At 45.3% G+C, this 17,885-nt stretch overlaps 1 protein-coding gene across 2 annotated transcripts in view; it reads right to left on the bottom strand.

Annotated features, from left to right (window-relative positions):
* Positions 1 to 17,885, bottom strand: part of mast2 (microtubule associated serine/threonine kinase 2) — a 119,813-nt gene that overhangs the window by 8,569 nt on the left and 93,359 nt on the right. The window contains exons 6-19 of one of the 2 annotated variants that reach the window (XM_080833197.1): positions 15,512 to 15,587; positions 14,703 to 14,723; positions 14,022 to 14,100; positions 13,391 to 13,542; positions 8,730 to 8,805; positions 8,048 to 8,257; positions 4,191 to 4,292; positions 2,496 to 2,628; positions 1,897 to 1,964; positions 1,499 to 1,602; positions 1,121 to 1,329; positions 752 to 890; positions 374 to 506; positions 65 to 230 (exon numbers count right to left, since the gene is read on the bottom strand). In XM_080833197.1, coding sequence (XP_080689323.1) covers positions 65 to 230; positions 374 to 506; positions 752 to 890; positions 1,121 to 1,329; positions 1,499 to 1,602; positions 1,897 to 1,964; positions 2,496 to 2,628; positions 4,191 to 4,292; positions 8,048 to 8,257; positions 8,730 to 8,805; positions 13,391 to 13,542; positions 14,022 to 14,100; positions 14,703 to 14,723; positions 15,512 to 15,587 — 1,668 coding nt within the window. The remainder of the gene's footprint in view (positions 1 to 64; positions 231 to 373; positions 507 to 751; positions 891 to 1,120; positions 1,330 to 1,498; positions 1,603 to 1,896; positions 1,965 to 2,495; positions 2,629 to 4,190; positions 4,293 to 8,047; positions 8,258 to 8,729; positions 8,806 to 13,390; positions 13,543 to 14,021; positions 14,101 to 14,702; positions 14,724 to 15,511; positions 15,588 to 17,885) is intronic. The other variant, XM_080833198.1, reaches the window with a different exon arrangement.

Below are 17,885 nucleotides of genomic sequence, written 5' to 3'. Positions count from 1 at the left end.
ACCACTAATATTAATTACAACTATTCTTCAAAGCTATCAGTAACAGAAGATATGTTCTACTCACCGCTGATGACCTGTCCAAACAACTCTTCAGGCGTGTCACCAAAGAATGGGGCGCAGCCCACCAGGAACTCATACAGAATGACCCCCATGGCCCACCAGTCCACTGGCTTGCCGTAGCCCTGCCTAAGAATCACCTCAGGGGCAATGTACTCTGGAGTGCCACACACCTGGCCAGCAGAGGGAGTTAGAGAGTCAATAATTCATAAAGCAATGACACAGACAGACAGACAGACAGACAGACAGACAGACAGACAGACAGACAGACAGACAGACAGACACACACACACAGATCCAGAATGCAAATGTGTACCTGCTTGTCAAGAAATTCACGAGTATCTTTCTCGATGTGTCCCTCGTAGAGGTTGGTAGTGAGGCTCATCAGGCCAATTTTAGATAGTCCAAAGTCAGTGAGTTTGACATGTCCCAGTGAGGTGATCAACAGACTTTAAAAACAGAACAGAGATAGAAGACAGATTGGCCACTTACATACATATTAAAGTGTAAGGCATTTTTATGCCAAACTATTTACTTTGTTAGTAAGCACACAAAAGCTTCCATTAAGCTTTAATTGAAAAGGATGATTTACTTATATATAATCAACACTTATTTTCAAATATCAAGGCAAAACCTGTAAGAAAAAGAAGAGTGAGGTAGAGAGAGGGACATGGGGGTCGTTGTAATGTCTTACTTGTCTGGTTTGAGGTCTCGGTGAACAATGCCATAGTTATGAAGATACTCCAAAGCCAGCACAGTCTCAGCAAAGTACATGCGTGCCATGTCCACAGGCAGCGCCCCGATATGCTTCAGGAGAGTGGCACAGTCTCCACCTGCCCAGGGCAAAAGACTTGGGTGAGAGACAGCACACGTGTATTACAGGAGTACAGCAGACTGTTTTACTTGTGTGCTAACTTTGAGTGTGTCATTTAACAAGTGTGTGAATCTGTGTGTGTGTTTAGGACGATGACCTGATACCATAAAAGCACACGTGCATATTTGGATGTCAAGGACATAAACGTGGGCTTGCTTTCAGCTTGTGCCACCCTGAGCATAGGCTTACCTTCCACATACTCCATGACCATGCAGAGGTGTCGCCTGGTCTCGAAGGAGCAGAACATGCTGACGACGAAGGGGTTCTCGGCGAAGGTGAGGATGTCCCGCTCCACGAAGGCCTGCTGGATCTGGTTCCTCAGGATCAGGTTCTGCTTGTTGATCTTCTTCATGGCGAAGCGCTGACGGGTCTCACGGTGACGCACCAGGAACACCGCACTGTCGGGCAGAGGGCACAGTGAGAAAGAGACCAATCATCTGCAGCGGTGCTGTTGTGTTTAGTTGTGGTTGCCATGCTACATATTGGCACTGTTGCAGGGGTAGACATTTGTATTACAGCATCATAGCTTTGTGCCGCAGTGGGAAATCACACAGCTGTGTTTCTTACCCATAAGCACCATTGCTGATCAGCTTGATGGTTTCAAAGTCGTCCTCCCGAGGGGGTTTGGCTCTCTGCTGAACTGGAGCTGGCTGGACAGAGGCTCCCCGACCCTGGAACACACACACACACACACACACACACACACACACACACACACACACACACACACACACACACACACACACACACACACACACACACACACACACACACACACACACACACACACACACACACACACACACACACACACACACACACACACACACACACAGGTTTAAGGAGTAAGTAACCTGGTAGTAATAAGAAAGTGTTTCCCAAGTAAAAACAGATGATCTGAAATGATAGGGAAATATTCATTGCTCTGAGGATGATGGACATCAATCTCCATCCACAGCACTCACATCAGTGGAGTCCTCAGTTTCAGGGGTGTCAGGATGGCCACTGTCATAGCTGCTCAGCTGGGCCATTTCTGGGGCGCAAAGAGAGAGAATGAGAAGATGGGAGAGTATTACATTGAGCAAAGAGAGAGAGAGAATGAGATGATGAGAGAGTATTACATTGAGAAAAGAGAGAGAGAGAGAGAGAGAGGGAGAGAGAGAGAGAGAGAGAATGAGAAGATGGGAGAGAATAACATTGAGAAAATAGAGAGAGAGATAGAGAATGAAGAGATGGGAGAGTATTACATTGAGCAAAGAGAGAGAGAGAGAATGAGATGATGGGAGAGTATTACATTGAGCAAAGAGAGAGAGAGAATGAGATGAGAGAGTATTACATTGAGCAAAGAGAGAGAGAGAGAGAGAGAGAGAGAGAGAGAGAGAGAGATAGAGAATGAGAATTAGATGATGGGAGAGCATAAGGTCCAGCCATGCTTATAACTTATTAAATAATAAGGCATTTTCTGCCTTTCATAATTCAAATTCCACTCAAACATTAAATGAAGTCTGTATCTGCTAGGTGTGTGTGTGTGTGTGTGTGTGTGTGTGTGTGTGTGTGTTCTCACCCTCCAGGGGGTCCCTGGTGAGGCCCAGCTGGCTGATGATGTAGCGGGGGATGTCACACTTGATGCCCTGGCCCTCTTTGGCATGGCCCTCAGCTGCCTCCAGGAGGTGGTAGAACTCCTCTGGGTCAAACTCCTGCGGGAGCAGAAGCAGCCAGGACATTAAACACAGATAAGTCAACCATAGTGAATGTGTGTCCTTGTGCGTATTTTTCACCAAACAGGCGAAGTGTGTGTGTAGCATGTATGGGCTACTAAGGATACACCTGTTCCATGGAGAACAAAGTAAGATGTCATACAGTGTCCAGGAAACTGTGACATTCTTTAACTGCAAAGCTGCAATTGCAGGTTATGACAGATGTACGGTTAACAATGTCTCTAATCAGCATGATGCAAAATGCAGTTACAGCTGCTACAGCATGGAGGGAAAACTAATAAACCAAGGGGATTCTCTCTGCACACTGTTCCCTCCCTCTCTCGCTTACACACACTCATTCTTTATCTGCTATAACACCCAGCTGCATCCCCACACACCAACACAAACACTCCTCACACACAGGCATCACAAGGGGCCTGAGAGTCTTACAGAGGAGAGAGTCAGATTACTGAAGAGAGAAATGCACACGTGTGCACACTGACAGTGGATATCGCAGGAATAAAAAGGAGAAGTTTAGACGGCCCTCTGGAAAATTCCACACACAGTAGGAGCTGAGGTGCGCTCTCTGTCCCACAGCTGGATGGGCTACTGTAAGGTCTTATAATGTAACAGAGTAACAGGGCTACTGTAAGGTCTTATAATGTAACAGAGTAACAGGGCTACTGTAAGGTCTTATAAAGTAACAGATAGTAACGGGGCTACTGTAAGGTCCTATAATGTAACAGATAGTAACAGGGCTACTGTAAGGTCTTATAATGTAACAGATAGTAACAGGACTACTGTAAGGTCTTCTAATGTAACAGAGTAACAGGGCTACTGTAAGGTCTTATAATGTAACAGATAATGTCAGAGCTACTGTAAGGTCTTATAATGTAACAGATGACAGAGTGGAGGCAGCAGTGAGGAATCCACTCAGTGAACCCAGGCAAAGAAGGAGTGCAGCTCATAAACAATGTCATCAATACACAACACACTCAGCAACCCTGACAACACTCTCACAGCAACCCTGACGACTGAGGAAACTATTTGCTGAATTTTCACTTCTGCAGTCACACTCAATTACACAGCTTAATGGGATTATAAAACACTTCAACACATTTCTGTAATTATGCTTTCTGATTTAGTGAGGAAACCTTTATACATTTATACCACTCACCACCTACCCACACTCACACTGCGCTAGCACGCACACACACACACGCACGCACATACACACACAGACTCTGCAGCAGAGGTGACGAGGGCCAAGCTACTGCCTGAGGGATAATGAACATACGCTGAGGCTAATAAAAATGAATCTGCTGTTCTGTGTGTTAATGAAGAACTGCTTGTGAACCAACACACACAAAGAGGAGAAGTAAAACAAGCCTACGTGTGGACATCGAGTTACTCATGTATCATATTGACAATAATGTTTTACATTTTTCAGTTTAATATTAAGCATCAATATTACAAGATGCTCATCAAAATCAAAGTTAGACTTCATAATGTTATTTACAACTGCAACTGACAGACAGAGGTGTGTTGAGACCAACACTCACCAGACACTCCAGTAGCCGAGCAGGCCGGGAAATCACGATCATCAGCTTTCTCACCAGCCGCGTGACAAACGCCACCTCCTCACTCTCTGACCTCTCATGAGCCTAAGAAAAGAGTCAGAGAGAGAGAGAGAGAGAGAGAGAGAGAGAGAGAGAGAGAGAGCGAGAGAGAGAGAGAGACACACACACACACACACACACAGAGTAGTACAGTGAGATATGTAGTTTAATAGTCTTAAACGCTAACACTTCCATTGTATACTCCACATTCCCCAACCAAACACCACCCTCACTCATACAGTATGTTTTCATTTCCAACTCATACCCACATATACAATATGTCGCCCCAATCATCAAGGTTTGTCATAGTGGTGCATCCACACTGTACTTCAAATCAGAAGGAACCATAAAAGTAAATGACATCTACTCAAAAATGCATGATTTTTCTAGAGCCAGATTCTTGATATTTACAGCCTTACAAAGTGAAAATGGGAGGGGGTGAAAGAGAGAGGTGGATGAAGACCCAGTCAGTGCACGAGAGAGAGAGAGAGAGAGAGAGAGAGAAAGAGAGAAAAGAAATTAGTAATAGACAGATAGAGGTGGTTAATAACCAGGCTGTGGGGAATTGGGTCTCTCTCTCTCTCGTTCTCTTTCAGTAATAGAGACATCTGTAAATGACAGCACAGTCCCCTGGGGCTTCCTCATCAGGCTTGAATAATTTAAAGAACTAATAAAAAAGGGGACTGGAAATACCAAGGATGTCCACTAAGACCTGGAAGGAGTGAGATAAGATAACCCCCACAAAAAAAGAAAATGCCGAATTGTCTGAGACACATAGTAAATACATAAGCAGGTAACACAGTCCGTTGATACCCAGACGGGGAGAAGAAGAACAGTGGGAGAGAAATCAGCATCCAGACACGGTCCCTCAGGTCCCTCCTATATGTGAGGAATGTGGCCAGTGGGTCTGAACTCTCAACTCACCCCATTACCCCAGGAGGAAGGTGTATTGCCTATGAGGTGTGTGTGTGTGTGTGTGTGTGTGTGTGTGTGTGTGTGTGTGTGTGTGTATAAAGTGCTGAGCTTGCACTCTGCCATCCTGTGGATGTCTTCAGGGCTAGCCCCATGTGGCCAGGGTCAGTGGTGGTGGCCAGGGTGAGATCAGCTCCTGTGGCGTATCTAATAGTGACCCAGTGAGGGGTCTGCCTATGAGGTGTGTGTGTGTGTGGCGTCTCTAATAGTGACCCAGTGAGGGGTCTGCCTATGAGGTGTGTGTGTGTGTGTGTGGCGTCTCTAATAGTGACCCAGTGAGGGGTCTGCCTATGAGGTGTGTGTGTGTGTGTGTGTGTGTGTGTGTGTGTGTGTGTGTGTGTGTGTGTGTGTGTGTGTGTGTGGCCTCTCTAATAGTGACCCAGTGAGGGGTCTGCCTATGAGGTGTGTGTGTGTGTGTGTGTGTGTGTGTGTGTGTGGCGTCTCTAATAGTAACCCAGTGAGGGGTCTGCCCCATGCTGATCTCTGCCCCTCAGACCGCAGGACCGTCCTTGGGGTCATCCTGTGTCCTTGAGCCCAACACACAAATACCACTGAGATACCATACGGCACAGTTTAATAACCCCCTAGCCGAAATATATCACTAAATCAGAAATAAAACTCAATATGAATAGAGCTGTCAGAGAAAAATAAATAAATAAATAAAAATCAACAGATGTTCCAAAACCAGCATTTCTACAGTGAATCAAATTAACATCTGAATTAACAGCCAGCTGCTGAAAGTTCTATGAATCCATCAGTAAGTCCACAAACTCGCTGTGAGACTCAGTCAGTGAAATCAGAAGAGGCCCACCGATATCAAACCAACAGAAGTAACTTTTCTCATGTTCACAGACTACAAGCACCACAACAATTAAAAACCAACACACCGCTCGGTTTCTCCACAAACACCGCCAACTGGTAGATGCCACAAACAAGCAACTCACTACATATACACAACAAGTTTTGGAAGTTTGTCAAGCACACAACGATCCTCAATCAACAAATAACTCTGCCACTTCCCAAAACATTCAGCAGCCACCCCGACATCTCAAAGTTCACTCCTCCATGTTCTTCACAAGAGCCCCCAAAAAGCTTTCTTTTATACTTATACTGGACGAGACTCTTAACAATCCCTAATTACGCAGTGACTCTGCCAGCTAACCCACAGACACCCCAGAACCTTTCAGGAGAAACTCAACTGCGAACTCATGGCTGAGCGTGAGCACGCTCCACTCCTGCCGCTCCAACAGCCGCTGCAGCACCTCCTCTTCCTCCAGACGCCGTTGCCACGACACCCCAGACATACTCAGAGACGGGGTGGCAGTCGCACACTTTTTAGAATCCTCCTGTTTTAAATTCCTTTGCTCCGCACGCGTTTTATACACCAATCCTTGCCGCCACCTGCTCCCATCCCCACCGAAACACGTCAGCCAATTAGCAGTGTCTGGGTGATGTCATCTTGCGTGGTCTGCGGCAACACATGTGCGTGTCCATGGATGTGTGTCTGAGGGTCTGCTGGATGAGTGGCTAACCCTCCCCTTTCTGCAGACAGACACACACACACACACACACACACACGTGCACTCCCTTACACTCGCCTACAGGACCCGAAGAGGGGGAAAACAAAACCTGTCTCCGCCTTTCCATCCCTCCCTTCCTCCCACCCTCCCACCCTCTCTCTCTCTCCCTCCCTCCCTCCCTCTCATTTCATTCCCCTCCACTGTGTGAAAGAGTCATCCGTCACCACCACCAGGGTTTGCTGAAGCGTGAAATTAAAATAACCCCTCCCCAGTCCAAACACACACAAACACCTATAGACGTCACACACACATTGACACATCATCCCCCACACGCATACACCTAGACAATTTGGGGAGGGGGTGTGTGTTTAGAATGGTACCATTGGGAGCCATTAAGTCGAGGTTTAAACCCTTTGGCTCTGTAACTGAGCTTATACAGACATCAGCCGCACAGCTCATGACTAATGCCTGGGTGACAGGTTCGAAGATAATCTGACCTGTATCAGAAAAAAAAAACACACAAAAAAACAGAAAGAGATGGAGAGAGAGAAGGAGAGACAGAGGGAGAAGGAGATAGATAAATAGAGCTGGAAACAAAGAAAGGAAAAGGAATGAGTGCAGAAGAGAGATATAAACAAAAAAAAGGGAAATATGGAGAGGATAAGTGTGAGAGATAGAAAGGGAACATGGTGAAAGAGAGGATAAGTGTGAGAGATAGAAAGGGAACATGGTGAAAGAGAGGATAAGTGTGAGAGATAGAAAGCGAACATGGTGAAAGAGAGGATAAGTGTGAGAGATAGAAAGCGAGAAGGCTGTTTGTTTATGATGGACTCCAATGAACACATCAGACTTCTTCATACTATGACATCAGTGCCATTCAGTAGACTGATGGTGCAATAAACACACTTTAGAGTGGACCAGAGAGGACCCATTTGAGAGCACTTCTGATGATCAATGAGATGTCTACATCCCCAAATATGCTCCCTTTGGAGTTGATCTGATAATGCCAGATACCAGATAATAAAAAAATAGCCAGGTGTATTATTGCTCCCAGCGGGCAGTAACAGGACTGCAGGGAGTACACAGGTTTATGCCATGCTATTTGCATTGTAAAAATAAGTCCTGGTGCTGTTTTACGGTTGATTATTATGTGGGGTTTCTGCTAAACAACACTCTGGTGATTACTGATTTCCCTCCCTCTGATGCACACATGCACACATACACACACACACAGACACACAGACACACAGACGCACAGACACACAGACGCACAGACGCACAGACGCACAGGCACACAGGCACACTTACATCCTGAAGCAGTTTCTCCAGATTTTCCTGAAGTTCGTAGAAGTAGCGCGAGGTGATCAAGCCCTCGCGGGACTTGTCCAGACAGTCTCGGCACAGCTCTATGAGCTGGTGGTGGATGAAGCTCAGGACCCCGTCGGCCAATGGCATGACCTTATCAGGGTCGTTGGAGTCCATGAACACCGCCAGGCGCTCCTCCATCTGAGCCGTAGCCTACAGGTGGCATGGGGTGTAAAGGTCACAGGTCAGGAGCCTACACCCTTTCCCTTCCTCTAGAATTTATCATCCAATTAATTATCTTAGCGCCTGGTACCAAACAGCTTATCTAGCAGTGAAAAAAATAATATCCAATTAGTCTTAGTCTTTAGCCTTAAGTAGTTGCTAATGTCATCTTACTGATATTACCCTTTGGGTAAATTCAAATTGGTTACAACTGCTCTCTGATATCAGTGAGACAAAGATGATCTGAAGGCTGCTAGGCACGTCTCATTTAATACATTGTTGCTAATAGCAGCAAAAAGAGCTTAACAAACATACAGTGTTATGGTAGAGCCCTTGAGAAATATGTTTTCTTAATTATGCTTGTGAGTAATGTTTACAGAGGGCTGGCTGAAAAAGCTTCGCTTAAAGAGAGTTTTCCTTCCTCTCTTAAAATAAATCCTAAGGCTGCTCCAGTGCATCCTACCTTGGGGAATCGCTCCTTGTAGACATGGTTCATCATGACGATTTCATGGTCAAAAGAGATGGGGGAGCGACCGGGGCTGAAAGTGAGAGACAAGGATGAGATGGGAAAGAGAGAGAAGATTAGAAAAGGAAAGTGGATAGAGTGTTTAGACAGGCCCCTGGACCCTGAGGGACCTATGACCGATAGGAGCCCCCAGGTCTACACTGGAACACAGAACCGTTGGAGAGGGGGCTGGCTGAAGCAAGTACAAGACTCCATCAATCAACATTCAGAAGGATGAAAGTCATGAAGGAAGGAGTCATGATTCACACACACACACACACACACACACACACACACACACACACACACACACGTCGACCTTGTCCTTGTCCTCAAAGAGCAGTCAGAGCTGTAAGAGCAGCGGTAAGAGGTAAGCTCTTAACACAGAGGTTCAGACCCAAGGCACAGCCTGCAGGAGTACACAGAGACTGACATGAGGTAGATCTATGGCGTCTGGCCTCTCTATGGAGAGAGGCCAGAACCACTATGATAGAGAGGGAGTCTTATGTTGGTGCTGTTGTGTGTCTGCCTGTGTGTCAATGAGTGACTACTATTTAAACAGTCTTTTTGGGTACATAATCAAAATGTCTGATAACAGAAAATAGTATATGACTCACTCAATACTTAGAATCCTACAAAACCTAAAAATATTACAAACTACACATTGTAGGCTAGCACACCATAATGCTAAATTGTAATGTAGTAATTATATCATGGCGTGTGTGTGTGTGTGTGTGTGTGTATACATATATGGAATGAGGATGGTTATGTGATACAAAGTCAGGGTAAGAAACGTTGCAGACTACAGAGAATATATCTGTTCAGATAAAAGATATGGCGTGATACATATAGATATATACAATCGACTCTATGCAATGCCCCAAACTTCATTACTGTGTGTGTGTGTGTGTGTGTGTGTGCGCATTCAGAGTGTGTGTGTGCCTCTCTATGTAAGAGCATGTGTGTGACTGAAAAGGTGGAGGGTGGTTAGGACCAGGGCATTGGGGATCAACGGTACAGCTGTGGCTGTGTGACTCACCTCACGTGTGAGTGGCTGAAACTGGTCATGTGACTGTGAGGATGAGGTAATGCTATAAGTCATTCATCGACAGCCCATCTGGCCAATTAACCTTCCATATACAACGAGAATATACCAAACGTGACACACCGGTCAACCTCACAGGGGCTGTTTATCAACATGTCAATGCGTACACATACGCACACACACACTCTCTTGGCTGGGAGCTCCAATCATACTACTGCCACACAAGGGTAAGCAGTAACTGAGAATCCTGTGGTCCTCTGCTGTCTACTTCAGTCTCAGGGAATCAAAAAAATGAAAGCCAAACCAGCAGCACAGCAGGGAAAGGTTATGGCTGACAGTGATTGATTTATGTCCAGGGGTGGCTGCTTTACTACTCACATATTTAGGGAAAGAGTGTGTGTGTGTGTGTGTGTGTGTGTGTGTGTGTGTGTGTGTGTGTGTGTGTGTGTGTGTGTGTGTGTGTGTGTGTGTGTGTGTGTGTGTGTGTGTGTGTGTGTGTGTGTGTGTGTGAGTGTGTATATAAAATGGCTTAAGGCTTTCCCAGGTTTTATTAAATGAAAGTTTGTGTGGATTAGGGCAGCAATAACAGTGGGAGTTCAGACAAATGATAATGAGAAAATATAATTATTTATATAATATAATTATTTTCTCCTAAGGAAATGAGAAGAAAAAAATTAATGACCTTGTCTCTCAAAACTGTCTCACTTTTTTAATAACTACCTTGATGGGAGCTTCATCGAGTTAGAGATAAAAGGCACCTCTATAAAAATCTTGGTGCTTAAATTGTTAGTTTTCACATAAGTGAGCCTGTGTGTGTGTGTGTGTGTGTGTGTGTGTGTGTGTGTGTGTGTGTGTGTGTGTGTGTGTGTGTGTGTGAGTACACAATCGTCTGCATGTGTTCTTTTGTCCGTCCAAATATGTCCAAGATAGGTGAACAGGCAGACATTAGGACGAGACTTTAATTCAGTAGAATGGCTTAATGGCTGAATGGCTGGCACATAATTGCCATGCGTGCTGTGAATATTAAACTGCAGTCATGCCGGGATGGTCATGCAGTGCACAGATAGCCTTCATGTCTGCAAGTCGGGGACCTGGTGAACACGCATGACAAGAGATGCAACACAGGAAACGAATATAGAAAGAGAACCAAAAACATGGCAACTTCCCACTGGGCTGACCGGGGACGGAATGAGAACAGAATGAGATAATGGAACTATCATATGTGTGTGTCTGTGACAGTGTACTTGGGAAATCTATGCCAATTTTTATGTGCAATATGTTTGTGAGAGACTGTGTGTGAGTGTGTGTGTGAGTGTGTGTATGAGAGAGAAAGAGAGAGAGAGAGAGAGAAGTAGAACATGTCCCGTAAATAACATAGCTATATTGTGGAGGAGTTGGTGGCTGGGGAAATCATGGGCTAAATTGGCCGTGACAGAGTAGGTGGGCTTGGCATGGATTGCTAAGCTGGCCACGTACCCAGAAATTCACCTGCCACCCCCTGCACGCATACACACGTTAAAACACACACACACACACACACACACACACACACACACACACACACACACACACACACACACACACACACACACACACACACACACACACACACACACAAACACACACACACACACACACACACAAACGCAGTAAGATGAGTAATTGCATGGGTAATGGAATATTAGAGGGTGAGTGGGTGAAATCCACAGGCTGGCAGTATATCCGTGATCCAACAGCAGAGGAGGGAAACAATAGCAGGTCAGAGTTCCACACAGCAGGTGTGTGTGTGTGTGTGTTGCTTGTGTATGGCGTGGCCATGGTAAACCGTGAAAAGAGAAATGAAAAAGATGAAAAAGTAAACAAAGGAGTAAAAGGATTTCTGATGAGCGCACCTCAACCCTGCATTGCATCACACCCCAGTCCATCTGGCCAAGTGCCCAGACCTTATCAAACCACCTCCTCCTACGCTGAGCCCCGTGCCCTAAGTGAGGCCAGTTCCAGCCAGGCTGAAAGTGTTGGAATGAGGTGCTCTGTCCAGGGACTGACCATGGTACAGACTCCAGCAGTGACGAGAGGCTCTGCTCTGACAGCTGTGATGGATGAGGCTGTGTTCAGTACTGAGCTCATTTAAAAGGGATCTGAATGACGTGACGGGTGTGAGAAACAAAGGGCCTGTGTACATTTAAAGAGCAGCGAGGAAGACACCGCTGTCATCACTCTCACTAACGGCAGCCATAAAATTAGCATATAACTGCTCTATTTCCACTAGTTTAATTAGCCATGTTCATCCCCTTTTGCCCTCTTTCTCTTTCTTGTCTCTCTCCTTCCTTTTTCTTGCTCTCTCTTGGTCATTATTCTCTCTATCTTCTCTCTATTGCTCTTTTTTCCTTTCTCTCCCTCTCTCCTCCCCCTCCCTTTTTGTTGCACATTTGAAGATTGATCATCTGTGAGCTGCAGTGGAGGGTGATCTGGAAGAAGTGGTAATGACACACACACCTCGCTCATCTAATATTTATGGATTTAATTCCCCATTCCACAGACCCCCTGCTGAGCGGAGCGCCTGAGCCACAGAGGAGGGCAGAGCAGAGCAGCTCAGTGTGGAAACTGCCTCTTTCCATGGAACCTCTCTCTACACCCTTTCATAGAAACACATGAACACAAGGGTAGGGGACAGTGAAAGTGAAATAGTGTGTGTATTGTGTGTGCATATGCTTATGTTTGTATTTAAGAGAAGAGTGAAGTGAAGTGCTATAGTCAATGGTCAAGCATACCCTTATTAACTCTGAAGAGCGAATACCTATCTGATGTGTCACATTTTTAAATGAAATGATTTAGATTGGCAACCCGGACATGTGCCAGTCAGAGGAGTTGAGTTCTGCACCACAGCACAGCGCCTCTGACTGACACTGAAGATGTGACCTTTGGCAGGACAGAGGGAGGGTATAGGGCATCTTGCTAATCACAGCTTCTGTCAAGAGATCTTGGGGAGAGTTTTATTATTCTTTGTGTTTGTGTGAGTGAGAAAGAGTTAGCCAGAGAGAGAAAGAAAACTCTGAAGAAATAGAAAGTTCAACGGTATTTGCCTCAAGCATATTTACGTGCACTGGTGCTTATGCTGTAAGCATTATCCAACGAAATCCATAATTCATTTGGTGTGTCTCACTTGAGATAACAGGACTAGTGGACTTCAACAGTGTCTTGGAGTTGTGTGTGTGTGTGTGCATGTGTGTGTGTCTATTTATCTATCTCTTGTCTAGTTAAGAGTTAGTTTAGTCTACTCATCTGTGCACCTTTATGGGAGTGTGAATGGTCTCACCTGAGGCCGGTGAGCACGGGCGCATGGCGGGTGAGCGGCGCCCCTCCTTGTGTGTGTGTGTGTGTGTGTGTGTGTGTGTGTGTGTGTGTGTGTTCGACACCTGAGGCTGCGTGAGCGTGGGCGCATGGCGGGTGAGCGGCGTCCCTCCTTGTGTGTGTGTGTCTCACCTGAGGCTGCGTGAGCGCGGGTGCATGGCAGGTGAGCGGCGTCCCTCCAAGTGTGTGTGTGTGTGTGTGTGTGTGTGTGTGTGTGTCTCACCTGAGGCTGCGTGAGCGCGGGCGCATGGGCGAGCGGCGTCCCTCCTCGTCAGTGATGCTCTCCGAGCTGAAGTGCTTGGTGAGGAAGTGCAGCTCGTCGGGCGTGGGCTGGAAGGGCAGCTGGTGCAGCTTCTCCTGGGATGAACATGATGACTGTGAGAAGCAGAGAGGGAGGGATTACAAGGGCAGAAGGCAGGGCATTGGCTACGGTGGCTGTCACTCACTCAGCTCTAACTGACTGCTGGGGAATAAGCGCTACAATAATTAAGGTCTATATTTAAAAGGGGACTTGCTTATGAGGGGTATTTGCTGACTCGTGAGTAGACAGAATCAGGTGAACTCTACTTAGCAGGGACATGCCGATATGGTGGCAGTGCAGTACCAGGCTTGTCAAAAGATAAGCAAACAACTCACGAGGTCTGGCAGAGAAACCACTTTGAAGGCATTGCATCGGAAATTAAAGCCGATGTGTCCAATGTCCACAGAATAGACACATTTCAGATAAGACTTAGCTGGAGGGTGTAGGGGGAGTATGTGCAGCAAGATGAGCAAGATTTTTTACACACACACACACGCAAGCAAAATGCTTTTACACACACACACACACACTAAGGATGCTTGTATATACTTACAGAGACTGTGGAGCTGGGTGTGTTAGTCCCGTACCCTGAAGAGGGTAAAGAAGCCAAAGACCAGCGCCGGCCATCCGTTCTAGAGAGAGGGAGACGGAGACGGAGAGAGAGAGACAGAGAGAGAAAGGGGAAACATTTTTAATTATGGTCATAAGATAAAAAGTAGATTCCCTCAGGATTATACTTCACACCTTTTTTGGTGTTATACAGTTTTAAACTGCTGAAGAAGTCCTCTGCTGTGCCACAACTTGCACATGTTTGTTAGAGGAGATGATATTCCAGGGAGATTAGACACCCACATAACAGAGAAAAGCACTGACAAGGACCTTGAGGCAGGAGGAGAGAGGAGCACATGAAGACAACCAGAGAAACAGAACAGCAAGGGGCCATGGATTGGGCTGTTCATGCAGGAGCGGGCTTAGACACCTGGTCTGCACATACACACACACACACACACACACACACACACACACACACCCCAACCCCACACATCCATACAGAAACACACCTGGACACACCCACAGACTTGCTCACCCACACCCGCACACACACACACACTGGTAACACACTTAAGAGCTAAGCACTTTAGCACACCTGACTGGTACAACATGGGAGCTAACAGAGGAAGCTGAGTGGGGAAACAGGAAGTGAGGCGTGATACGATAAGGTGAAAGGTGTTACCTGTCTGCCCTGTGCCCGTGACTGTGTGGGAAAGACAATAGTGTTAGAGTGGTCTAGCATGTATATGAATGTGTTCATTTAACTGATGTGAGTGTGGCTGACTTTCTTATCATGCAATACAACTTCCTTCTGCCTTGCTTTCAGTATTTTTTTCATGGATCTTCTGTCACCAAATAGTTTTAAGACAATGTTGGACTATATCATGGATAATAGCTCACAGATCCTACAACAATGAGTTGTCCTTGTAAAGAGAAACTGCTTTTTTCCCACATTACTGATCTGGATGAACTCATCAGGAACATCCCTGCCTTATTTTGTGTGTACACAGCACATTAAAGGTGAACTCTTACAGCGGCTCAGTTTGATGGAAGTAATCAAAAACTACTTATGACACTCAACTTTAGGTCTCCCCATCTCACTTCCATTTTGATTTATTTATATAAGATCAAAGACAAATATGTACCACAGCAATCATCAAAAGTAATTTCCAGTTTGAGAGAGGGAATCATCCCATTTCCACACACTGACATCTTCCATTAACATCATTCTTTGTGTGTTGGTCCTGCAATAATATTTTCAACCACTGGATGGAGGTGTTGCTCCACCTGCTGTGAGCTTCTCTGGAGCACTACTGTGGTCTGTAAGAAGTTAAAGCGTTTTTATTTGGGTCACTGCTAAGCCTTTTTTCTCTTCAAAACCAGTAAAGCTCCCAATGTACTCCATTTCTCAAACCACCATATACTGGATTCAGCCTCTTAGGTTGTGCATAGAGGGCAATGACTTCAGACTTCAAACTTCAAACCTCTCACCTGCGTGATGGAACAAAGGAGAAGTGTCCAGCGGTGTTGGGGGAGAAATTCCGGGGGCTGTCCAAAGGGCTGCTCCCTGTGAGAGAAATGGGAGGGAGAGGGGGGAGAGAGAGAGAGAGAGAGAGATTTTCCTTCATTCTAATTATCTTTTGATTTCGAGTGAACTATACTAATTTAACACTATCAAATCACATAAGCTATATTTGGTCTCCTCGGGTACAGCACACTCACAGATGCAGTATTGTGCTCAACACGGATAAAATAGAGATAAGGACAGAATAATAACAACAAAGTGTTTTGATCGCACAGCCACCAAAGGTTTCTGTATTTGTGTGTGTGTGTGTGTGTGTGTGTGTGTGTGTGTGTGTGTGTGTGTGTGTGTGTGTGTTGGGGGGATTGTTTATGAAAGATCAGAAACATAGTGCAGAGCCTGCAACAGCTTCACAACCACCTCCTTTTAACAAGCAAAGCTTCTACCATCTAATTGAGCCTCCTCCTCCCTCCTCTTTTACACTAAATATATTCTCTCCATCCTTTCCCACCTCTCTCACTCTAATTCAAGTATTTCTTCTTTTTGGCTACACATAAAAGGCTCCTTTTTATATTACAAAGCACTTGATGGACTACTCTAATTTAGAGTGCACTCTTGTGGAGGGACAGTGGGAGAATTGGTGTGTGTGTGTGTGTGTATGAGTGTGTTTAAGTGTGTGTGTGTGTGTGTGTGTGTGTGTGTGTGTGTGTGTGTGTGTGTGTGTGTGTGTGTGTGTGTGTGTGTGTTCAAAGTGTTTTTTTTTTTCCTGTTGCTTTTTAGAGTGGGAACAATTGTTCATTAGCCAAGGAAAAAAAAAAACACAAAAAAATTGAGCTCAAAGACAATGGGTTTCTGCCTTGATGTCAGTACACTATTAAAACAAATGTGCCATAAGATGTCCATCAGTTGTAGGACAAATACTGTACGAGGATGAAGCTGATGCTAGATGAGGGAAGAGAGGTATAATCTGAATGCTTCCATCACACCAGATCTGAGGGACACATTTCTTTCTGCAAGCATCAGCAGCTATAGACAGAGGCCTAGACAATGTGTGTGTGAGTGAGTGAGTGAGTGGTTATGCTTGTGGGTGCACAAAAGTGTGTTGGTCCGTCACTGTAGTCCACACACTGAAGCTTTCAAAGAAGGTGCGGCTGTGTGTGTGTGTGTGTGTGTGTCTCTAACCATTTGCATCCATATTGTCAGACATGTCACCCTGACACACTGGAGCAGGACTGAGGGTGCTGACACACACATTGAATCAGTCCCATCACTCTCCCTGAAGCTCCAGCTGGGTGGCTGAGCAGAGGGAGTTATTGGTGTTACACCCCTGTGCATTCATTATGCATTCAGACTCCCTTTTTAATATTAATGAGCACATAATTTCCTGCCGGAAAGTTGAGAGCAGCCAGGAAACAGCTGGGAACAGCTGGACTGGGACACGCTGCACCATGGAAACAAGCGGCAGAGCCCATTTACTATTCCAGACGAGCGCAGAGGGCCTATTAGTGAGTGCAAGGAATAACTCACTGTTTGCTGTGGCGTGCTGCATGGCTGTGCTGGCTGCTTATTTTTCATTGGAGCAAGCAGCTTTGTTTAACACTCTAAGGTCCAAGGCCTTTTAGACTTTTCTAAGTTGTCTGACATGCCTTGATGTTTTTGTACATTTTGCTTAACTTAAAACATTGATGCACAAATGGAATATATGATTCTATTCTAGACGACCTCAGCAATAATATCATGTAAGTAAAAGGAATGTAGTAAAAAAAAGTTTAATTTAAATCAAATGTAAACATACCCTTGGAAAATCCTTGTTTCAGAGGTGCTCAGACTTTGTACATAAACACATTGTAAAGATTTATTCACAAGACTTTTTATTTCTGAGCCTTGTAAACATAGGTGTTGGCTAAACACATGTTAGTTTAGCATTCAGAAAGTATGTCTTGTTTCACTACCACATATTTATAATTTCAGAGTGTCCTGTACCATTCCTAAATCTGTGCCCCTACAAATGCATATTGATGAGTTGGTGTGAACAAACCTGTGACACCTCTCGCAAAGACAAAGGCCTTATCCTAATGGCCCTAGAATGTCTTTGTGGCCCAAACCCCCCGGAGTGAATCTTGCCACATCATGACCCAATGGAGATCACTGAATCACCATCTCCTTATCATATGAATAGCTGTCATTTGCTAATGGGTGGGTCCTTAGCAGCAGAAACCCCACTTAGATACTAGAAAGTGCACCACATCAGTTCTATTCCCCTGACAAAGTGCTTATTTATTTTAAAATTTTGAACTGTATATATTATAAAAGAAAAGGGTTCAATGTTTCCGTGGTTGTTCT

The sequence above is a fragment of the Sprattus sprattus genome (assembly GCF_963457725.1).
Source record: "Sprattus sprattus genome assembly, chromosome: 2".
Classification (NCBI taxonomy): domain Eukaryota; kingdom Metazoa; phylum Chordata; class Actinopteri; order Clupeiformes; family Clupeidae; genus Sprattus; species Sprattus sprattus.
The sequence above is the reverse complement of the archived record's forward strand: the minus strand, read 5'-3'. Positions and strand labels throughout refer to the sequence as shown.